This window comes from Delphinus delphis, chromosome 8, assembly GCF_949987515.2.
Source record: "Delphinus delphis chromosome 8, mDelDel1.2, whole genome shotgun sequence".
NCBI lineage: Eukaryota > Metazoa > Chordata > Mammalia > Artiodactyla > Delphinidae > Delphinus > Delphinus delphis.
The window spans coordinates 58571278-58596455 of record NC_082690.1 but is presented as its reverse complement, the minus strand read 5'-3'; the positions used below and the strand labels follow the sequence as shown (position 1 = coordinate 58596455).

At 36.0% G+C, this 25178-nt stretch overlaps 1 protein-coding gene across 2 annotated transcripts in view; it reads left to right on the top strand.

Moving 5' to 3' along the window:
* Positions 1-25178, top strand: part of PPME1 (protein phosphatase methylesterase 1) — a 96213-nt gene that overhangs the window by 22703 nt on the left and 48332 nt on the right. For both annotated transcript variants that reach the window (XM_060018287.1, XM_060018286.1), the window contains exons 2-5: positions 11690-11784; positions 12497-12588; positions 22181-22238; positions 22690-22741. In XM_060018287.1, the coding sequence (XP_059874270.1) occupies positions 11690-11784; positions 12497-12588; positions 22181-22238; positions 22690-22741 (297 nt within the window). The remainder of the gene's footprint in view (positions 1-11689; positions 11785-12496; positions 12589-22180; positions 22239-22689; positions 22742-25178) is intronic.

The window sequence follows — 25178 nt, the reverse complement described above, 5'->3', positions numbered from 1 at the left end:
CAGTTTATTCAACCAGTTTCCCTATTGATGGATGTTGGGTTCTTTTTATCGTTTTCTATTTCAAATAGTACTGAAATGAACAAATTAATGTGTACGTCATTTTGCATTTTGGGGAGTAGGGACTGATTTTAACGTAATTGTCTTTAATGTTGTGTACTTTTACCATAATATGGTAATTCTCTTAAAATCTTGTGTTTTGTTGACCTTCAGGAATCTGTGATTGGTAGTTTCAGTTATGAAAACTTCAGCTACTACTCTTCAAACCTTTATCCGTTCTCTAATTTCCTGTTATAACTCTGATTTGACATATGTAAAAGGTATTTCTGTTTCCTGCATATCTCTTAACTTCTTCCATATTTTTCATCTTTTGTTTTTATACTGCATTCTAGATGTATCCAGATATATCTGAACAGATGTATTAATTTACCTTTCTCCTTAGCTGTTAAACTGATCATTTTCTTTTTAATTCTATTCTTTTCATTTTAGAAGTTGTATTTGTTTCAAGTTTCTATTATTTTTTAAACACATGAAACAGTTATTTTATAATTATTTTATAGTTTTATAATTATTTTATAGTTATTTTATAATTTTATAAAAATTAATTAATTAAATTTATTTATTTATTTTTGGCTGCGTTGGGTCTTCGTTGCTGCATGTGGGCTTTCTCTAGTTCTGGCGAGCGGGGGCTACTCTTTGTTGCGGTGCACGGGCTTCTCCTTGCAGTGGCTTCTACCATATAATTTCAATATATGAAGCCTTTATACATCTGTTTCCTCACATGTTTTATGGTTTTTGACTGTGAGATGGTCATGTGCTTTGGAACTTTATCTGTGTGAGTTCTTGGTCCTGGAATGAAGGTTGATTCCTTCAGAGAGGATTTGCCTTTGTTTCTGTTGGGTTCCTGAGGTCACTGCTGGTCTGGGTTCACTTTCAATTCTCAACTTGAAACTTATTCGAATATTTAAGTGTATGAATTTAGCTAAAATCAGTTTAAGAGTTGTCTGTGGTTACAGTTTCATCAGAGAAAGACTTTTTATTTTTTTTTCTCTCTTCTCCCATTCATACAATGCCAAGTTTCAAGACATGTATTTTTTTTTTCTTTTAGCCCTGAGATCAGAGTAGAGAGCAGAGCATTACTATTTTACCCTTTCACTGACGATATGATCCTTTGAGATCTCAGCTTTATGGGAAAAATAACTTCTACTGGCCTCTCCACCAAGGATTCCCACCTTGTGCTTTGTGTCTTGTTCTGTGTGCCCCAGGAAACCCCCAAAACCTCAGGTTCAGCTGGTCGGCAAATGCCATTAAGATAAAAGCCAGCTTTAATGGACTGAATGCCTCTCTGAGTTCCCATCTTCACTTAACTTTTGGCCTCAGTATTCCATATTCCTTACTTTCTTGCCAGCCTCATTTAAAAAGAAGGAATGAATATAAGACCATTTATTTATTTATTTTCTTTTGGCTGCACAGCTTGTGGGATCTTAGTTCCCTGACCAGGGATTGAACCTGGGCTACGACAGTGAAAGTGCCAAGTCCTAACCACTGGACCGCCAGGGAATTCCCTATGTATATTTAAAAAATATAATCAGTAATTTTATATAAATATGATCTTATATATAATTATTTTTATATATTCATATATTTTTATACACACATACATATAATTTTAGCCAACATTTCCCAAGTTGGATCTACCAAGGCGCCTAGTTATTGATGATGGAAACAGCCCCTGACAAAATTTCTATACCAGAGAAAGCTGTCAGTCAAGTGTAAAAATGGGTAACAGCATTTCCTGACATGCAGAGTTTCAAAATGAATCCCTCTTTCTCAGAAAGCTAATGGAGGATGTGTTCCATCAAATGAGAGAGTGTATCAGGCTTCCCTCGTGGCACAGTGGTTAAGAATCCGCCTGCCAATGCAGGGGACACGGGTTTGAGCCCTGGTCCGGGAAGATTCCACATGCCGTGGAGCAATTAAGCCCATGTGCCACAACTACTGAGCCTGCGCACCACAACTACTGAGCCTGCGTACCACAACTACTGAAGCTTGCATGCCTAGAGCCCGTGCTCTGCAACAAGAGAAGCCACTGCAGTGAGAAGCCCGCGCACCACAACGAAGAGTAGCCCCTGCTCGCCGCAACTAGAGAAAGCCTGCACGCAGCAACAGAGACCCAACACAGCCAAAAATAGAATTAAAAAAAAAAAGAGTGCATCAAGAAAAATGTGGGATATGGGAATCAGAGATTCAACGCAGAAGAAAGGCAAGGGGAATTCAATTCCGGGATGATGATGAAATGACAGGAATTCATTCTTTCCAGAGAGCAAGCAGTCTCATTTGGAGCAGATGAGTAGACGGTGCCAGAGAAGGGAGTTTCCAAAGAAAAAAATGAACCTGATAGATCATTTAATGTGGTTGACCATATTAAGAGAAGTTTTATAGATTTCTCAAATTATAAATTTAATAGATTTATAAATTTCTCTTAAATTAAAAAATGTTTATGAAATACAAAGAAAAGTTTAAAAATTATGTACAGTTTAAAGAAGAATAAAATAAATTCCCATGTATTCACCGCCTAGCTATGACATAGAACCTTTTTTTTAATTAAAAAAATTTTTTTTAACATTTTTATTGGAGTATAATTGCTTTACAATGTTGTGTTAGTTTCTTTGTCAGCACTTTAGAAGCTCATTGCCTCTCCACAAGAGCATTTCCACTCTCCACAGCCTTGAATTGCATGTTTATCATTCCCTTGCTTTTCTTTATATTTTTACCACCTATTCATATATTCATAAAAACATATTATTTAGTTTTGCCTGTTTTTGAACTTTATTACTAATGGAATCATACTGCATTTATCCTTCTGTGCTTGTATCTTTTTCCAAATATACTTTTGAGATTCATCCATGTTATTGCATGTAATTCTAGCACATCCATTTTCACATCAGTGCCATATTCAGCTGTCTGAATATATCACAATTTGTATATTCCACTGATAGTGAACATTTAGCTTGCTTGTTATTCTTTACTTTTATGGAAATGCTTCTGTGAACATCCTTTTATGTGTAGCTTAGTACTTAAGTACAGGCGTTTCTCTGTAAACTGAAACTGCTAGATTGAAGGACACCTGTTCAGTTTTACCAGGTGATGCCTCACTGTTTTCCAAACAGTTTTCCCCATTTACACTCCCACCAGCAGTGGATGACAGTTCCATCTGATCCGTATCCTCCCCAGGATGTGGTAATGTTTGGCTTCTTATATTTTGTCAACATGCTGGGTGTGAAATTATACCTTACTGTGATTTAAAATTTTATGTCTTTTGGAGTGAGTCAGTTTTCCTGGTCTCTCCCCTATATACATGTTGTTAAAGTTTGATTTTCTCCTGTTTTTAAAAAAATTATGTCTCTTGACTATGAATGAAATTGGGAACCTTTTAATGTGTCTATAGGCTATTTGTGTTTCCTCTTTTGTGAAATGCCTATTAATGTCTTTTGTCTATTAAAAGGTTTGGGGAACCAATTAGTGATAGTTTAATAGAAACCTCAGTAAACAAAATAAAAGACAGTTATTCTGGACAAAAGTTTTACAAGAAAGAAAGTATCAGTATACTGTGTGGCTTAGCTATGAACAGTGTTTTTGTAATAACTAACATTTATGAAGTACTTATATGCCTGCTTGTAAATCACATTTCAGAGCTTACAGTTGAGGAAATTAAGGCAGAAATAACTTGTTAATAATGGTCACAAAGCTTATAATTATTGGAAATAAAATTTAACCTGAGGTAATCTGTACATAGCCATACTGTAAAAATATATATAGTGTTTTTTTAATTAATTAAATTTATTTATTTATTTTTGGCTGCGTTGGGTCTTCGTTGCTGCATGTGGGCTTTCTCTAGTTCTGGCGAGCGGGGGCTACTCTTTGTTGCGGTGCACGGGCTTCTCCTTGCAGTGGCTTCTCTTGTTGCAGAGCACTGGCTCTAGGCGTGCGGGCTTCAGTAGTTGTGGCATGTGGGCTTAGTATTGTGGCTTGTGGGCTCTGGAGCACAGGCTCAGTAGTTGTGGCACACGGGCTTAGTTGCTCTGCGGCATGTGGGATCTTCCCAGATCAGGGCTCGAACCCATGTCCCCTGAATTGGCAGGCAGATCCTTAACCACTGCACCACCAGGGAAGTCTCTATAGTTTGTGGTGTTTTTTTTCTTTGGCTGCATTGGGTCTTTGTTGCTGCACGGGCTTTGTTTAGTTGTGGCGAGTGGGGGCTACTCTTCATTGTGGTGCGCGGGCTTCTCATTGCAGTGGCTTCTCTTGTTGCAGAGCATGGGCCGTAGGCGTGCGGGCTTCAGTAGTTGTGGCACGAGGGCTCAGTAGCTGTGGCTCGCGGGCTCTAGAGTGCAGGCTCAGTAGTTGTGGTATACGGGCTTTGTTGCTCCGTGGCATGTGGGATCTTCCTAGACCAGGGCTGAAACCCTTATTCCCTGCTTTGGCAGGCGGATTCTTAACCACTGTGCCACCAGTGGAGCCCAGTCCTTATAGTTTTAATAAATAGTTTTAATTGTGGTGAAATCCAACTCCTAAATCTTCTGTTTTATCATTTCTGCTTTTGGTGTTGTATCTAAGAAATTGTTGCTTAACCCAAGATCACAATATTTACCCCTGTGTTTTCTTCTTAGAGTTTTATAGTTTTAGCTCTTACATTTAGGTTTGTGATCCACTTTGATTTAATTATGTATATAGTAAGAGGAAAAGGGTCTAGATTCTCATACTTCTGCATGAATACTTTTGCAGTTGTCCTGACTTCATTTGTTGGAAGGACTGTTCTTTCCCCAGTGAATTGTCTTGGCCCCTTTGTTGAACCACTATTGATGTAAAGGTTAGAGTTTATTTCTGGACTTTGAATTCTGTTCAGTTAATCTGTATGTCTACTCTCATGCTTGTACTACAGTCTTGATTAGTGTAGCTTTGTAATGTCCCATTTCCTTTCATTGGAAGCCTTATCAGGATTCAGTAAGGAGGATTCTGTTTATTAACCTCAAAGCATAATAATAATAGTAATAATAATAAGACACCAAGCTAAGTACTTTATGCACATTAGCTTATTTCATACTGTCAACAGATAATCATCGGTGTGTCAGGCTTTGAGAGTACACTGGTGAACAAATGGAGAACATTCTTGCTCTCGTGGATCTCAAACAATAGCAAATTAGGTGGAGTGAGTGAAAGATAATAACAAATACATGAACACACTAATTTTAGGCAATGACTAGTTGTATGACAAAAATAGAACAGGCTAATTTGAGGGTAACCAAAGGATAAGAAGACTACTTTAATCCTCATAACAAAGCGTGTAAAACTGATGCTATAACCCTATCTGACATGAAGAAACTCAGGCCTGGAGAAGTTAAGTGACTTGCCCAAGGTCACACAGTTAATAAAGGCAGAAATGGGTTATGAAAACAAATCTTTAGTCTCTAGCAAATGGAAAATTAATTTATATTTAGAAAGTTTTAAGGGTGGAGTAGCCCCTCATTCTTTTCTTCCTCTTTAAAAATTTTCCTCTTTCTGCTGGAAATAGATTGTTTTGGTTCACATATAGGCCAAGCGTTCTTTTTTTAAAAATTTTCTTGAAGTATAGTTGATTTACAGTGTTGTGTTAATTTCTGCTGTATAGCAGTCACTCAATTATAAATATATATATATATTTTCATATTCTTTTCCATTATGGTTTATCATGGCATATTGAATATAGTTCCCTGCGCTATACAGTAGGACCTTGTTGTTTATCCGTCCTATATATACTAGTTTGCATCTGCTAATCCCAAACTCAAAATCCTTTTCTCCCCCAGGCCCCCACCCTTGACAACCGCAAGTCTGTTCTCTATGTTTGTGAGTCTGTTTCTGTTTCATACATAGGTTCATTTGTGTTGTATTTTAGGTTCCACATATAAGTGATATCATATGGTATTTGTCTTTCTCTTTCTGACTTACTTCACTTAGTATGATAATCTCTAGGTCCATCCATGTTGCTGCAAATGGCATTATTTCATTCCTTTTTATGGCCGAGTAATATTCCATTGTATATATATACCACATCTTCTTTATCCATTCATCTGTCAAGGGACATTTAGATTGTTTCCATGTCTTAACTATTGTAAATAGTGCTGCTGTGAGCATAGGGGTGCTTGTATCTTTTCATATTATAGTTTTGTCTGGGTATATGCCCAGGAGTGGGATTGCTGGATCATATGGCACCTCTATTTTTACTTTTCTGAGTAATTTCCATACTGTTTTACTTAATGACTGTCCCAATTTACATTCCCAGCAACAGTGTAAGAGGGTTCCCTTTCTCCACACCCTCTCCAGCATTTATTATTTGTAGACTTTTTAATGATGGCTGTTCTGATTGGTGTGAGGTGGTACCTCATTGTAGTTTTAATTTGCTTTTCTCTAATCATTAGCAATGATGAGCATCTTTTCATGTTAGGCCAAGGGTTCTTAGTTTGAGATTCATAGATGGGTTTCTTGAAGCCAGGAAATTGTATACGAAATATATGTGTATGAATTTTTTTCTAGAGTGAGGACTCATCATTCATCAGATTCTGAACAGGGTCTATGAGAATAGCAAAGGGTCCATAAACACACTTGATTCACGTGGTTTAGGTAGAAGCCATATTTCCTGTGTGTCTCTTGTAGTACTACTTTGTTCCTTGGCTGCCGAACTCCTTCCTCTGGTAGCAGGAGATGGGAGGAAATGATACATTTATTTTGTTAGGTTTGAAATAAACTTTTTTCTTTTTTTTTTTTTTTTTTTTTTTTTTTTTTATTAACATCTTTATTGGGGTATAATTACTTTACAATGGTGTGTTAGTTTCTGCTTTATAACAAAGTGAATCAGTTATACATATACATATGTTCCCATATCTCTTCCCTCTTGCGTCTCCCTCCCTCCCACCCTCCCTGAAATAAACTTTTTTCTGACATCAAAAATTTTGTATACATTTACCTCCCAAAGTAGATTTTTATTATTTTTTTAATAATTTTTTTTCTTGTTTTTATTTATTTATTTGGTTGTGCTGGGTCTTAAGTTGCAGCCGGCAGGCTTGTTAGTTGCGGCACACAGGCTCCTTAGTTGTGGCACGTGAACTCTTAGTTGCAGCATGCATGTGGGGTCTAGTTCCCTGACCAGGGATTGAACCTGGGCCCCCTGCATTGGGAGCACTGAGTTTTAACCACTGTGTCACCAGCAAAGTCCCCCAAAGTAGATTTTTATTTATAAATTGTTGGACTTAATAATTCATCTATTAGTTCAGAACTTTAGAATGACTTTGATTCTACTGTCAGTCATCTTCCATATCTTGAACATTCCTGAGATTTGTTGATTGCCTTTTTGAAAGTTCTTTCTGTGTTTTCCTCCTTTTAAATTCCATTGTCAGTCTATACTCCCATCTTTTCCTACCCAGGTTATTGCAACATATTGTTTTCCAGAACCAAGTCCATCTTGTACCTCTCACCACATTGATCTTTCTGAAATACTTTAATCTGTGCATTTTATTGGCTGCTCATTTTCTACAATACCATTCAAACTCTATCTGGCTTTTGGGACCCTAACACACAAATAACAGAAAAAGATCATATATTTTGTACTTTATTATTATTCTTTCTCCACTATCTGCTTTTACTTGTATCAGCTCTTAGTTTTCAAAACTGCTGTACTTATTCCCACCTTATTGCATTTATTTTTTTACTTTGTTTTTTAATAGTACCCCCATGACAGGCATCATACAGGGTACTTATTTGTGCCCTTCTCTCTCCCTGAAATGTCTGCCTTACCCCTCCCTATTTCTCTGCTTCCATCATCAGTCCAAATTCTGTTTGTCCTTTAATGCATAGCTTAAATATTATTTTTTCTTTGAAGTCTCTATTTCTCAAGCTGAGAGTAATCTTTATTCCCTCTGAACATTCACAGCACTTTAGCTGTACCTCTTAGGCTATTTAAAGTATTTATCTGTACATTATGTTAGATATTTAGGTATTTGATATTAGCTTCTTGAGAGCAGAGGCATTGTCTCACTAGTTTTATGGTAATCCCAGCATCTCCTACCACCCCACCTCAGTCACAAGCCTGATACATATAATAGGTTCTTGGTGAATAAATCCTTATTTTTAAAGTATAACTTAACCTTGTTATGCTTTTGAAAGTTCTTATTTCAGAATTCTTTCATTATGACTCCATGGAGAAAAAAGTCAGTAATTAATTCATTTAAAACAATTACAAGTAGGGAATTCCTTGGCCGTCCAGTGGTTAGGACTTAACGCTTTCACTGCCGTGGCCCGGGTTCAACCCCTTGTTGGGAACTAAGATCCTGCAAGCCACGTGGCGCGGCTAAATAAATAAGTAAATAATAAAATAAAAAATTATAACTAAAAAGAGCCTACACAGGCTGTAATGACCATAAAGTAGCTAGGCATAAAAGAATAAGAAACTATTTTTTAAAAGAACCAAAACTTCAACTCTAAAATACAGAGTATTCTTTCTGACTAGAATATAAAGATTCATATTCTACTTCTTATCTAACCTTGTGCAAAATTTCCTGAAGTCATGGAGTATATAAACAATTATGTGTTCAAATGCAGATGTTAGGAGTATGCCAGAAAGATCTCTGTGGGAGTAGGAGCAACATTTTGAGGTATAGATTATTGGCTTTTTAACTAATTGGGAATTACTCATATGTTGTATAAGTTGGGTAGTCCCTGAAAATTTATTTTTTAAATGAAGATTAGAAGTGGAGGCTGTTTTCCTAGGAATGATTTCTGATGGTAGGAAGTAATTTTTCTTTAACTAGTGCCTGGCCAACTTGGAAAGTTTCTGTGGCCTTGGCAAAATCAGTCATATTTAGACTCTGAAAAGGAAACCTCTGATAATATGCCCTACATAAAGCCTTATTATTTTTCAGAAGTATAAATGAGAGAGTGAGAGACAAAAAAAATCTGAGAATTAATGTAGCATTGGAGGAAAGAACAGAGACTTTGAAGAGTGATGGAACTGGATTTGCGTCCAGTCAGTGCTACTTAGTAGTTGTAGAACCTTTGGCAAGTTGCTTTGTATCTCTAAATCTGTTTTTTAATCTGAGAAATGGCGATAAAAACAACTCAAAGTTTTGTCAGAATTAAATAGAATCATGCCTGTAAATTGGCACAGTGACTCACTGTTGCGTACAGTAAATGTTAGGTACTATTACTACGATATCCTAGCTCTAGACATCAAAATTTCATGCATGGATTCTTAGAATCTATTATAATAGGTTTGGCATGCTATGTTATGATTGTTATATGTACTCAAATTTTAGTATATGCATAGATGAGTTTGTGAGTGACTGATAAGCAGAATTAAGAGTTCTGCTTTTAGAATGAAATTCTGCCATTTGTAGCAATGTGGATGAACCTAGAGAATATTATGCTTAGTGAAATGTCAGACAAAGACAAATACTGTATGGTATCACTTATATATGGAATCTAAAAAATAATACAAATGAATGTATGTGCAAAATAGAAACAGACTCACAGATATAGAAAACAAACTAGTGGTTACCAAAGGGGAGCAGGAAGGGGGAGGGACAAATTAGGCGTATGGGATTAACAGATACAAACTACTGTGTATGAAATAGGTAAGCAACAAGGATATATTGTATAGCACAGGGAATTATGGCCATTATTTTGTAATAACTTATAATGAAGTATAATCTACAAAAATTCTGAATCATTATGCTGTACACCTGAAACTAATATAATATTGTAAATCAACTATACTTCAATAAAAATAAATAAATAACTGACTGAAAAAAAAATAGGTCTGCTTTTAGTTTTGCAGTAGGAATTCAAGTGCAACCAGTAAACCAAAAAATAGGTCTAGGCTAAAGTTGTAGTTTACTTCCACAGAGGGACTTTTTCTATCAGAAGATAGGTTTACCGATTTACTGAGCAACTACCAAATGCCAGATGTATTAGATTATTTTAAAGGATATCTTATTTTACTTAGTCATTATAATCCAAGGCAGAAAGAATTTAGATAATTTGAAATTGCCCAAGTCCATACTGCAAGTGTTAGGAATTATAGGGCAATGGTATGAACTGTGAGGAATTTGAACTCCTCTCTCACTCCAAATCATATATTCTACCTTTGTATTTCTAGCATCTCTCTCTCAACTTGGGGAACTTTAAAAATTATCAGTACCTAGGCCACATCCCAGACCATTTAAATCAATTTCTAGAGGTGAGATCCAAACATCAGTATTTTTAAAAGCTCCCCAGGTGATTTTATTGTTACATGGATTGAGACCTACTAACCTGTTTCAATGCCTAGTAGAAGGTAGATATTCAATAAATACTTGACTGTTGAGAGAATACATTCCTTACTGCCCAGCTGCCCCACTGTAATTCTTTCCAGTGTTATAGTCAACCTAGAGTACTTTTGTATTAACTTAAGTTTTTAAAAGTAGCTTTGTATTATGCTTTGTACATATTCTCAATTCAGTCCCATAGCATATACAAGAAGTTGTCAGGCAGGAGTTAATGTTTTGCTGCTGATGGAATGCTAAATTTCCTACATTACTGGAAAGAATCTGTGTGGAAATAGAGGAAGACTTGGGGTTTCTTTCTTGTGTTCCATCCAAGGTTGAAGCCTTAGCTTGTAAACAGATATTTATCAATTATTTTTGTTTTGTTTCAAAATAGTTTAATATAATAATTTAAAATAACAATAATTTAAAATAATACATGGTTCAAAGGTCAAAACATAGAAAGGGATGTACAATGAAAATTGTCCCTCTCACCTCCCAGTCATAGTTCCCCTCCCAGGTTACCATCAGTGTTACATCAGTATTCATTCAGAGATATTCTAAATATATATAAGCAATTACATTTATGCATATTTCTCATTTTTACCCAAATGGTAGTAGGTGCATCATGTTTGTTTCTTTGCTTACTTAACAGTGTATCTTATCCATAGATAAGGAATTTTATCAATATATAATCGCTTCCTTCTTTTTACAACGAAATATTATTTCTCTGTGTACCAAAATTTATTTTAATTAGTCACCTGTTGATATTTAGGTTATTTCCAATTTTTCTCTATTACAAGCAATGCTACATTGAATAGATAAGTCATTTCACTTCTGTGTGAGCTTCTCTTCAGATAAATGCCCAGAAATTCAAGGTATTGATACGGACAGTTTGCCTTCTGTGAAGCTTGTATATTGATTGGTTGGGAAATGACAAAGAAGCATGAAAAAATGTGAAGGATTAAAGGTATGAAGAAGCAATAGTGACCAAAAATTAATGTAGCAGGAACAATGTTAAAGTGGATTGAGAGGATAGGAATGAGCCTATAGCCAAGAACAAGGTGAGAGAACTAGCAGGTTTTGTTGTGTGTATATACACACAATATATTTGTGATTAAAACATACTAACGAAAAAAAACATACTGATGAATTTCCTAAAATCCTAAAATTTTATACATATATGAGCTTTTTAAAACAGTTTAATGTAATACTTTGTGTATGAAAACTCTTCATATCTTTACGAGAAAATATCTTGCTATTTTCATTTCAGATTTACGTTTAATATTTGTTGATGAAGATTTTACCTTTTCATGCATAACTAATTTTTACTTGAAATCTCTCTTTTTTTGTCCCCTTAGCCCTGGAAGAAAGCGGGACTTTTCTCCTGTTCCGTGGAGTCAGTACTTTGAATCCATGGAAGATGTAGAAGTAGAGAATGAAACTGGCAAGGATATATCCTTTGTAAAATGCCTTATTCTTTAGTAGGCTTATAACATTGTCTAAGAAGATTTGTGTAGTTTCTAAAATGTTCTTCTCGCTGTTTATTTCATTTTCATTCTCTACCTGTTCCTTGTACAACATGGAATATTTCTTGTAAGACTGTGCCAATATCTTATTTGGCTATAATTGTCTCATGCATGGGGAAGGGATTAAGAATTAAATTCTTGAAACTGATATATCTTTTGAGGGCCCAGGTTTTGAGGGGAAGGTTTAATGAGTCAAGTGAGTTGAACTGGTTTAGCGTCTAGAAACCAGGGACTGTGTCCTCATTAGGGCAAAGGGAATAGTTTTTTTCCCATTGAAAAAGTGGTGATGGGCATTCCCTGGCAGTCCAGTGGTTAGGCTCAGCCTTTTGACTGCGGAGGGCCTGGGTTCAGTCCCTGGTCAGGGAACTAAGATCCCACAAGCCGTGTGGTACAGTCAAAATAAAAAATAATAATTAAAAAAAAAAGTGGGGAAAAAGAACGTGGTCATACTGGCTCCATGCCTCAAAAACAGGTTTGGTGTCTCAGAAACTTCTACTTAAGTGCCTCTTAGGTTTGGAAGTCTGCAGCTTTGCTTATAGCTTGATCCTGACTGAGTTTTCTGATCCAGTCATTATGACTAAGTAATCAAAAACTTCAGTGAGCAAAAGCTTAGATATGTTATCTTTAACTATTCATACACTTTTCGAGTTTACAAGAGTGGCTCAGAGGGTCCAGTCCTACTTCTTCTGCATGGAGGAGGCCACTCTGCCCTTTCTTGGGCTGTGTTCACGGTAAGTAAGCAGTTGATAGTGGAAGTTAATGTTAGTTAGCACAATCATTATTTGCTTGGGGATGAATTTGACTAGCCTAAATTTCTTCTGTGCTCATTCACTTAGCTTCATATAAGATGGTTAGGGATGTAAGTCGATTTCAAACATTTATCATCATAGGCCAAAATCATGTGTTCTTTAAACTAGAGGATTTTAACTGGAGTGAGCTTTAGCACATGAATTCTTCAGTTTATAAAATGTTCTATATATATTGCACTGGGATGAGGGGGATGGAATTCTCCAAAGTTGGGGACTGTGTCTCAGTGATTTAAGTAATGGATAAGCAGACAGTCTTTTTGGGTGCTTCGGTAGAGATAATGTCTGTCCTTTGTCTCCCTAATAGAGCCTGCTATAGTACTTAACACATCGAAATGCCCCATATATATTTGGAAAGTGTTCCTTCTTTTTTAAATAATGTTTATATTTTAATGGTACTAGTGAGCTACTAGGAAGTAATATTTGGTTGATGATACCCTGGTCTAGAGTACGGAATATGTGTCTATGTGAGTACTGCCAGTTGTAGATCTTCCCAATATTCTTGACTCTGGGGTAGGGTAGCCCATATATAAGGGGAGATACTGTTGAAGAAGATACTGGCAACATTCCTATCTAAAATGAAATTGTCATCTCTTCTTGTGTGTATCAAGCAGATATACATATGTCTTCTACTTACCACTAGTGAGTCTGAAGGACAGAAAGTGGGAGCAAGTGAGAATGCAGCACTATATACCTGGAGCCAGATAGCTGTGGAGTTGAGGAGGGCCCTGAATATATCATTTCATTCCTGGCAGCAGGTTTATTGGAATTAAGTATAAAGGTGTCTTCTCATGTCTTCTATTAGACCATGAATTCCTTGAGAACAGGGATAATGTCTTACTTCTTTTGTTTCCCAAATTCCTGAAACAGTTTTTGACATATAGGCAGTTACTTAACCATTATTAAATTATTGAATGATTTGGCCCTTGTCTTGTTTGCTACTTCCTTTCTCTTACTGTGGAATGTAGCTGTATGATTTGCCTGTAAGTGCTAGACTCTTTCATGTCTCTAGACCTGTGTTATCCAGTAGAAATATAATGTGAACCACACATGTAATTTTAAATTTCCTAGTAGGGACATTAAATAGGTAAAAAGAAACATGTGAAATAATTTTTAATATATATTTTATTTTACCCATTGTACCCCAAATATTATAATTTCAACAGATAATCAATATAAAAATTACTGTTGAGGTATTTCACATTATTTTTTATACTGTCTTTGAAATCCAGTGTGTATTTTATACTTATAACACATCTCAGTTTGGACTAGCCACATTTCAAGTCCTTAGTAGCATGGCTTTAGTCATTTACATCCCTCAACTAGATTGTGAGTTTTTTTGGAGGCAAAGACCAGAGTTTATTTATTCTGGGAACATATTGTATACTCAAGGAATGTTTTTTGAGTGAACAAGTAACAGCAACATGTGCCTGTTCCTAATGTAGCAACTATAGTGTCAATAGTAAACACTTAAAAAGTAGTGAAAATCAGCCTTCAGTCCTTTTCAGTTTTGGTACCTCTGAAGGACCAACCAAGTATGAACTGATTGAAGCCAAGAATTGGATCTGTAGTATCTGCTGATTCCTGTTTCTTTTCCCAGTTAATTCAGTTCAGGTTAGCAAATATTTATGAATGTATTCTGTATTTCAGGTTTCGTGCTGGGTTACTAAGGACAGAGAAATGAGAGTTCACTCTTTAATAAGATCAGCCAATCAGCAAATACTTAAACCACTACTTTGTGCCAGGCATTATGCTAGGTGCTATAGATACATTGGAGAATTAAATGTATCCTCTTGTTGTTTTTTTTTTGCGGTACACGGGCGTCCTACTGCTGTGGCCTCTCCCGTTGAGGAGCAACAGGCTCCGGACGCGCAGGCCCAGCGGCCATGGCCCTCGGGCTCAGCCGCTCCGCGGCACGCGGGATCCTCCCGGACCGGGGCACGAACCCATGTCCCCTGCATTGGCAGGCGGACTCCCAACCACTGCGCCACCAGGGAAGCCCCTCTTGTTTTTATATGATGTTTTAAGTGTAATGGGGAAAATAGGAAAAATGGAGATAACATATATATATATAGATAATACAGCAAAAATTTTAAGAAGCTTTTATCTCAGACTGGGATTTGAATCTCAACACAACTTAATCTATCATGCTTTAGTTTCTTAATTTGTAAAATGGATATAATACTACCTAGTTATAATAGAGTGGTTATGAGACTGAACAAAAGTTATGAGGTTCTTAATAAAGTGCTTGACTCAAGCACTCAGTTGTCAGGACGGCCCTGGTGGTCCAGTGGTTAAGAATCCGCCTTCCAATGCAGGGGATGCAGGTTAGATCCCTGGTCAGGGAACTGAGATCGCACATGCCACAGGGCAACTAAGCCCACGCACTCTGGAGCCAGCATGCCACAACTAAGACCCGACACAGCCAAATAAATAAATATTTTTTTTAAAAAAGCACTCAGTTGTTAGATGAGTTTATAGCATCTATGTACAAGATACAAAAGTAACAGAGGAGGGAATTATTAACTCTGATGATGGTTGAGGGGGGAGATTAAAGAAAGTTTCATAAGAGAAGGGACATCTGGGCTTTAAAGACTGAATAGAAATTAGATTAGTAGAGAGGCATTTCAAGGAGAGATGAGTACAAAGGCAGTGAAGAGTGTAACAGTGAAGTATGTTTTGGAAGTTATAAGTAGCTCGAGTATAAAGTATAATGGTAGGGAGCAGGGAAAGAGGTGACTAGAGAGATCACAGGAACAAAATTATGGGGGGGCCTTGTATGCCTGGCTAGGGAATTGCACCCCTATCCTTTAGTTCAGGGTTATAGAGGGAGCTATTTTTAAACACAAAACTTCTCCTGTCCATAAACGTATTTTAGGCATGTCAGAATTAGAGAAGGGGTATCGAAAGTCTGATTTGCATGAAACAATTGCAAACACACCGAGATTGTAAAGTTCTGGGAAACTGAGCATTATGATACACATCTACCTACTTGTGTAATTGAGTATCGCTGTTTTAGTCAATGGGAAGTCATTGAAGAGCTTTAGAATAATCAGGATGCTAGTATAGATGATGGGTTGGGCAGGAGACATAGATGGAGACAGCAAGACTAGTTAAAAGGCTGTCTCTTATTAATTCTAAGTATTTGATATCTTATGGAGTGTTAGTTTCTTTTCCCGAGGAGAAAGTTTAATTAAAATTTTTCACCACATAAAAGTACTACTTAGAGTAGTACTCTTTTAAGTTACCCAATTCATTTGTGAAGGTAACATCAGTCTAATACCAAAACCAGGCAAAGACTGCAAGAAAACTGTGAGCCAATTTCGGTTATAAAATAGATGCAAAATCCTAAATAAAATAACAGCAGATTGACTCCAGTAGTGTAGTAAAATAGTAATACATTGACCAACTAGGTTTTATCCCAGGAATGTGAGAATGGTCCAGCATTAGAAAATCTATCAGTGTAATTAATCTCTCGCCTCATTTGATACGAAAAAAGGACTTGATCAAGTACAACACCCAGTATGTTGAAAACTCTTGGCAATTAGGAATAGATGAAAAACTTTCTTAACTTTATTAAGTTTATATACCAGAAAATTACATAAATATACCTAGTGGTAAAAGAGACACTTTTAAAGTCAGAGACAAGATAGGGGTGCTATTTTCAACAGTATACTGGAGCTTCTAGCCAAACAATAAAACAAGAAGGAAAAATGAGTTTTAAAGTTTTGAAAAGAGTGAGAACTGTCATTACTTGTAAATACTGTCTCTCTAGAAAACCAAAGAAAATCAACTGGCAAACTACTAGTGAAGCCATAGTTTACAAAGTAAATATAAAAAAATCTACTTTTCCTAAATATTAGCAGTTACTGGATTTGGAAATATAAGAGGAAAAATTATTCTATCCATAAAAGTGACAAAACTATAAAATAACTGGGAATAAGTTTTACTTGTTTTAACTTATAAGACATTTATGGAGGAAACAGTACAGAAGAATATAAAGGAAAACCTGAATAGAGAAATAAATCATGTTCCTGTATGAATCTAACTCCCCTAAATCTCAATGGGATTTTTCATGAGACTCTAAAATTCACACAGAATAAATGCCCAGTGACTGCTGAGATAATTTTGAAAAAGAGCAAGAGGGAAGGGACTTGCCCTCTCATATATCAGAACATATTCTAAAACTCTATCAATAGTATGGTTATTGGCAGAAAGAATCAAGAAATAGGCCCATGTTTAAAAATAAGTTAATATAAAAAAACCCAAATGGATTAAACTACTGAATTTAAAAAACAAACTGTAAGAATATTCATATATGACCTTGGAGCAGCCAGAAGAAGAAAAAGCCATAAAAGAAAGGTTGATAAATTCAACTTTGCCAAAATGAAAAACTCCTAGACAAGATATCTTAAAATTAAAACACAAGCTATGTGCTAGGTAAAAAGTATTTGGAATACATGCAATATGAATAACAAAGGGTTAACAGTTTCATTATATTAAAAAAAACTACCGGGACTTCCCTGATGGTCCAGTGGTTAAGAATCCGCCTTCCAATGCGGGGGACACGGGTTTGATCCCTGGTCGGGGAACTAACATCCCACACGCTGTGGGGCAACTAAGCCTGTGTGCTCTAGAGCTCGCGTGCCACAAATAGAGAGCCCACAAGTCCATGTGCTCTGGAGCCCACACGCTGCAACTACTGTGCCCGCATGCTCTGGTGCCTGTCTGCCACAACTAGAGAGAAGCCCGTGCGTCGCAATGAAGAGCCTGCGCACCGCAACAAAGACTCCACACAGCCAAATAAATAAACATTAAAAAAAAAAAAAACACTCCCAAAAAGCAGTAAGAAAAAGATAATCCGGTAGAAAAATGAGCAAGAGATACAAAGTGGTAGTTCACAGAAGAGGAAATATAAATAACTGATAAACTTATAAAAATGGGTCTACCTTACTATTTTTTTAACGTTTTTATTGGAGTATAATTGCTTTACTATGGTGTGTTAGTTTCTGCTTTATAACAAAGTGAATCAGTTATACATATATCCCCATATCTCTACCTTACTATTAATGAGTAAAATATAAACTAAAATAAAAGAATACCACTTTTCACTTATCAGATTAGCCAGCATTATAAAGTTTGAGGATTTTATGTGTCTGTGAGGATACCTATTTCTCCACACCTTCACCAATACCTCTCAGAACCTGTTTTGTCAGCAACAAAATTTGGGCTAATATTTTCCCAGCCTACTTCTCAGGGAGATAATTTAGTGAGATAATAAAGTGGTACAGAATACCCAGATCTAACTTCCAGTCTTGACTCTTATTCTCTACTCTAGAGCTAGGCTAAACTTTGTACATTAGAATCACTTGGGGAACTCTAAAATGCGTTGATATCCTGGACCCCTACCCAGATCACTTAAATCAGAATTTCTGGTGGGTTAGTACCTGGGTAGCAGTATTTCCTGAAGCTCCTTATGTGATTCTGTTACGCAGCCAGGGTTGTGAACCACCTGGAATCAGGCTGTTCAGACTTTAATTTTGGCCTCACCACTTATTAGCTGTTTGTCCCTGGGCAAGTTACCAAACCTCTGTGTAAAATGTTCTCACTTGTAACATGATGAAAATTGTATCTAAATAAAAGAGTTGTGAGGAGAAAGTTAGATAATTCATTTGAAGTAATTAGATTGGTGCCTGATACATAGTAAGATTTAATAAAAATTACATTCTACTGTTGTTGCTGTTATTACTAACACCACAACTTCTATTGAGAAAATGGTTGGATAAGTCTAGTTCTTAAATAGCTGCTTTTTACTCAACCATTCCAGAAGTGGCAGAGTTGTACTATTTGAAGTGAGATCTAGAGGCATAGACATGCTCTCACAATTTTTTATTATCTATAAAATGTATTACTTTCTGAATTTACTTTGCTCATTCATTGATTACTAGTCTTCCTCCACCAAACTAGAATGTAAACGTCATGGGAGCAGGAACATTGACTGTCTTTTTCGTGCTGTAACCCCATTACTCAATTGGTGCCAGACTTTTAGCAGATGCACTTTAGATTTGTTAAATAAGTGAGTGAAAAATCTGTTTTTAGTATTATTGTCAGTGTTTTCTGACAGGCACATAAGATTTTGAATTCTTGCTTTCAATTTAAAATTGGAATTGACATTTACTGCCTTCAAATGAATATTTCGTTGCTGTTTTGTGGACCTAGTTTTACCTTTCTTTTTTTAAAGTACAGCAATCAGGCAAATTTGACACTATCTTTGCCACTTAATTTTATTTCCAAAATACAGATTTGTTTTTGGCATTTAAAGCTTTAGTACCACCATAATGCATTAAATAACTCCTGTAAATTAGCTTTCAGGAGCAAATAGCAAAGTATATTAGAATTTTAGTCCTTTGTTCTCTTTAAAGATATTCATTAGCGTATTGGAAGTAGAAACAGACTTGATTTTCTAGGTGATTTTTAAAATATGATTAAATACACTAACAATGAATTATCTGGAAAAGAAATAAAGAAAACAATCCCATTTACAATAGCATCAGAAAATAAAATGCTTAGGAATAAATTTAACCAAGGAGGTGAAAGATCTGTACATTGAAAATTATAAGACATTGATGAAAGAAATTGAAGAAGACACAAACAGATAGCCCATGTTCATGGATCATGAGAATTAATATTGTTAAAATGTCTACTACACAAAGCCATCTACAGATTCAATGCAATCCCCTTCAAAATTCCAATGACATTTTTCACAGAAATAGAAAAAACAATCCTAAAATTTCTGTGGAACAACAAAAGACCCCAGGTAGCCAAAGCAATCCTGAGAAAGAAGAAAGCTAGAGACAACACAATTCCTGATCTCAAACTTTATTACAAAGTTATAGTAGTCAAAATAATATTGTACTGGCATGAAAATAGAAACATAGGCCAATGGAACAGAATTGAAACCTCAGGAATAAACCCACACATATACAATCAACTAATAATTGACAAGGGATCCAAGAAGACTCAATGAGGAAAAGATAATCTCTAAAATAAATGGTGTTGGGAAAACTGAATAACTCCATGCAGAAGAATGAAATTAGACCCCTATCTTACATCACTCACAAAAATTACTTTGAAATGGATTAAAAACTTAAATGTAAGACCTGAACCTATAAAACTACTGAAAGAAAACAAGGAGAAAGCCCTGTGGCAGTGATTTTTGGATATGGCACCAAAAGTGCAAGGAACAAAAGCAATAATAAACAAGTTGGGACTACATCAAACTAAAAAACTTCTGCACAGAAAAAAAAAAAGAAAAAAAAGTCAGCAAAATAAAAATGCAGCCTACAGAATGGGAGAAAATATTTGCAGACCATTTATCTGATAAGGGATTAATATCCAAAATATATAAGGGACTCATACAATTCAATAGCAAAAAAAACCAATCCAATTTAAAAGTGGACAAAAGACTTGAATAGACATTTTTCCAAAGAAGACATACAAATGGCAACCAGGTGCATGAAAAGATGGTTGCTATCACTAATCATCAGGAAAATGCAAATCAAAACCACAATGAGATATCACCTCACACCTATTAAAATGGCTATTAAAAAGGCAAGAAACAAGTGTTGATGAGCCTGTAGAGAAAAAGGAACCCTTCTGCACTGTTGATGGGAATGTAAATTGGTATAGCCAAACTATGGAAAACAGTATGGAGTTTCTTCAAAAAATTAAAAATAGTACTCCTGTAAGATCCAGCAATTCCACTTCTGTATATCTGCAAGAAATGAAAAAATGATCTTGAAGAGATAGCTGCACTTCCATGTTCACAGCAATGTCATTTGCAATAACCACAACATGGAAACAACCTAAGGATCAATCAGTGGATGAATGGATAAAGAAAATGTCACACACACACACACACACACACACACACACACACACACACACACACACACACACACACACAGGAATATTCAGCCATGAAAAAGGGAATCCTGCCTTTTGCAATAACATGGAGGACCTTGAGGGCATTATGCTAGGTGAAATAAGATAGAGAAAGACAAATAATGTTATTGTGGAATCTAAAATGTCTACGTGGAATCTAAAAATGCTGAATTCATGAAATAGAGATTAGAATGGTGGTTGTCAAGGGCTGGGAGGTGGGGGAAATGGGGAGATGTCGGTGAAAGGGTACAAACTCCCAGCTATAAGATGAATTAGTTCTGGGGATCTAATGTACAGGATGGTGACTGTAATTAATTATACAGTATTAATACTTGAAAGTTGTTAAGAGAGTAGATCTTAAATGTTGTGTCCCCCCCCCACACACACACACACAAATGGTAATTATGTGAGGGGATGGAGATTATTGTGGTAACCATTTTGCATTATACACATATATCAAATTATCCCATTGAACACCTTAAACTTACATATGTTATAAATCAATAATATTTTGACAGAGCTGGGGAAAATGATCATAGGAAATATCCAAAGAGATGACATATGGATGGCAAATCAGAGGAGTTTTTTCTCCTCTCTTATTAATTTCCTAAATTTTCAACATTTTTATTATAATGTGAATATATTCAAAATATGTTTTAATCAGTTAAAAATAAAATGAGGGGAAAATGTGATTTAAGAGCTCTGATTTGTTTTATGGTATACATTGACTGTTATGTTAGTATCTTACCTTGATTCTGGTCTTATTTTTGTTACTAGTTGCATGACCCTGAGCAAATAATTTCCTTTCTCTTGACTTCAGTTTCCTCATTCATAAAATGTAAGAGTTAGCCTAGATAGTTTTCCTATCTTATTCTTAAAAGTTAAAAAAGTGTTGATGACATTTACACCAATTGTGATATATTATTGTCAAAGAAACTAGTTCATTTGAGGAAGAAGATCCTCAATTATTTCAGGCTTGTTTAAACCTCTGAAATTATACTTCCTCATGATATTATGATTTCTTTTTCAATATATTTTTGTTTAACTGGTACAAACTTATGTGTATTCCTGCTCTGTCTTAAGTGAATCTTTGGTAGATTTCATGACTTGGGCTGCTTTCAAGGTTATTTCATGATCTGAGTGTCACATTTGTGTGATATCCTGAGCCTAGATATAAACTGACTCATGGTCCTTACCTAGAGAATTTCCCTTCCAGATTAGGGAAAAGATAACCAGTGAGTATGGATGAAAATCATAAGTAATAGTAAAGCTCAGAGGGTCATTGTATAAAGGTGCTTATTCTGTTTTATGAAAAGCTAGGAAGAGTTAAGTTTTAAAGAGGAATTTAGGTGGAGAAAGCCATATTTTGAAGTTGGGATATAACCAGAATATGCACACAAAAAGCAGAGAATCATTATTTTTAAAATTTTGCTTTAAAGTGGAAAGTCTCTTGATTCTCTTGAGATCCTTGAATTCTGATGGCAGTTCATCTGACAAAGTTATCATTGGTAATGGGGAAAGATTTGCTAACCCAGATGTATCTGAATACTTTTCCTTTTCCTCTTCCTCCTAGGCAGCAATCATTAGTAGGGTTCAATGTAGGATTGTGGCTTTGGATCTTCGAGGTCATGGTGAGTGAAGTTCTTAATTAGTCACTGACTCAATGATATATTTGCCAAGCCCTTTGAATAGTGTTAAATATTAGAGATTTCATTGTGGCTTGGGCTGTTCCATTTGTGCATTTAGAGGGAAGTCCTAGCTTTCAGTTTTCATAAATATTTTTATACACACATATATATATATATATTGTTGTTTAGCTAAGAAAATGTCCACTAACGTAACCAAATTCTGATGCTGGTAATGTATGAAGAATGTGGAAAAATCTTTGCTACTGTAATTATCCTTCTTCAGATGGCCAACTATAAAGATACGTCTGTAACAGAAAATCCTTGCTATGCCCATCATATACCATTATAAAATTCCCATTTCATTATCCCAAGGTGAGATTTTTTGAAAGCAAATACTCTTGCTTTTATGATTTATCTTCATGGGAATTTTATTTTTAAAATATTTTCTTTTTAGGTGAAACAAAAGTCAAGAATTCTGAAGACCTGTCTGCAGAAACCATGGCAAAGTAAGTCATCTAATACTGTTTATACAATCACCTGGCTTCCATTACTATTATAAATAATAGTTTATCACTCTCCTGGTGAGATTGTTGAACAACAAATAACACAGAGAAAATTTTACTTCTTTTCTCTTTCCTCTATATCTGGTGTTACTTTACTGTTTAATATTGAAAGAAACCTCCATCTTCCTTGGTATATTCAATGTGATGGTCATCACTTAAAGCATTTGAAAATTCTTCAAGGCACAGTTTAGTTTGTGTTGGCTTTTGAAAAGTTTTCTTCTGTTGACAGGGTTGAGTAGAATCTGAATATCTATTGGGGACCCATGCTTGAAAAGTAGTTGTATGCAAAGGGCTCTGTAAGACGTTCTTAAGATATCCTGCCCACATTCTTTGTCAAGCGTTATAGTAAGACAAAAACAGGGTATTAAAGAATAACTGATTATACCCTGGGCCTCAAACTAAAAGATGAGTATAGCACATGCAGTGGCTCTCAAACCTGGCCACTCATCAGAATCATCTGAGAAGTGATTGAAGTACAGATGATTTGGCCCTACCCCAGACCTATTGAATTAGTGCTTCTACCAGTGGGTCTGGGCATTTAGATTTTGATAAATTTCTATAAAGGAATCTGATGCAGCCAGTCCCATGACTGGTGTTTGGAGACCACTATTCTATATTGTAAACAGGATTTTTCCAGCTACCCTGCTTTTAATACGTACTCTCTCATGTGCTTAATGCATGCTCTCTCAAGTGTATTTTTGGCACCAAAAATATCTTGTCCCTTTTTACTTTAGCAGCTTTAATCCATGAGTAAACTGTTCTTCCTTCAGAACCCAAAGTCATGTGACGATAATTGTATTGTTATAGTAGGTGTTATTTATGTATTGTATAGTAGGTGCTATTTATGTGCTTCATTAAGTGTAAATTAAACATTTGTTAAGGATAAATTAATTATTTTAATTAGTCTGTAGTGTAAATATTATCACTTTTTTACCAATGAGAAAACTGGCTCAGATGGGTTGAATAACTGCATGAGGTCCCACAGTTAATAGACTAGAATTGTGATCATTCAACATAGTGCTTGGCAGAGAGAGAGAAACAACACTGTGAGAGGACCATTCCACTCAATAAACATGTGCCTGAGAAACCATGAAAAGAGAGCCAAGAATCTGCTCCTTCAGTTGTTCCTTTGTAATGTGAGAACAATAAAGCCCAAAATAATCAAGCTTGTTAGTGATACCTATAGAAAGATTTGTGAATAAGTTTTAAAGCGTTTCTTGACTGTAGACAAAAAAATGAAATACATCATCTAAGTGGCCAGGCAGTCAGACAAGGGTGATGATGGCTTGACTGACATTCAAGAAGAAATTAAAGAATTAATTGATGACCTTAAGGAAACATTGCCTAATAATGTATCAGTCTGGGACAATTGGGAGAGAGAAACCACACAGTAATTTAAACAAGGAAAGTTTAATATAAAGATTTGTTAACTGTAACGGGATTGGAGTACTGAGGAATTGGCTAGTAAGAAGTAAAGACTAGAGGGTTAATTAACTTGATTGTGGGAATCATGTCACAGTGTATACGTATTTCAAATCATCACATCGTATACTTTAAATATATTACAATTTTACTTATCAGTTATATCTCAGAAAGCTGGAAAAAAACTTGAAAAACAGAGAGAAGTAAAGACTAGGAATAGCAGATGTAAGAAGCAGCCACTTCATATTTCCCCTCAGACTGAGATGGAACCTGAGTGGAAGAGGTTGAGATCTAGACCTTGTTGGAGAAGGCACAATGGTGGCTTACTGAAGGCAGAGAAGTCACTTGGATACTATGTTACATGGCAGAACTTGTCAGAAATCTGCCCTTTAGGGTGCAGGAGAAGCTGTTCACAGGGAGGTATCTCACCAGTGGCACTTTGCAACGAAAATATTGGGGGTGGTTCCAGAGATCTGCTGTACAACATAATGCCTACAGTTGTTTTTTTTTTTAATTTATTTATTTAATTTATTTATTTTTGGCTGCTTTGGGTCTTCGTTGCTGCTTTCTCTAGTTGCAGTGAGCGGGGGCTACTCTTTGTTGTGGTGCGAGTGCTTCTCATTGCAGTGGCTTTTCTTGTTGCAGAGCTGGCTCTAGGTGCGTGGGCTTCAGTAGTTGTGCACACGGGCACAGTAGTTGTAGCTTGCAGGGTCTAGAGCGCAGGCTCAGTAGTTGTGGCACACGGGCTGAGCTGCTCCGCGGCATGTGGAATCTTCCCGGACCAGGGCTCAAACCTGTGTCCGCTGCGTTGGCAGGCGGATTCTTAACCACTGCACTACCAGGGAAGCCCCAATTATGCACCATTTTTAATATACCAATTATACTTCAATAAAGCTAGAAGGGACCAACAAACACATGAAAGGATGCTCAGTATCACTAATCATTAGAGAAATGCAAA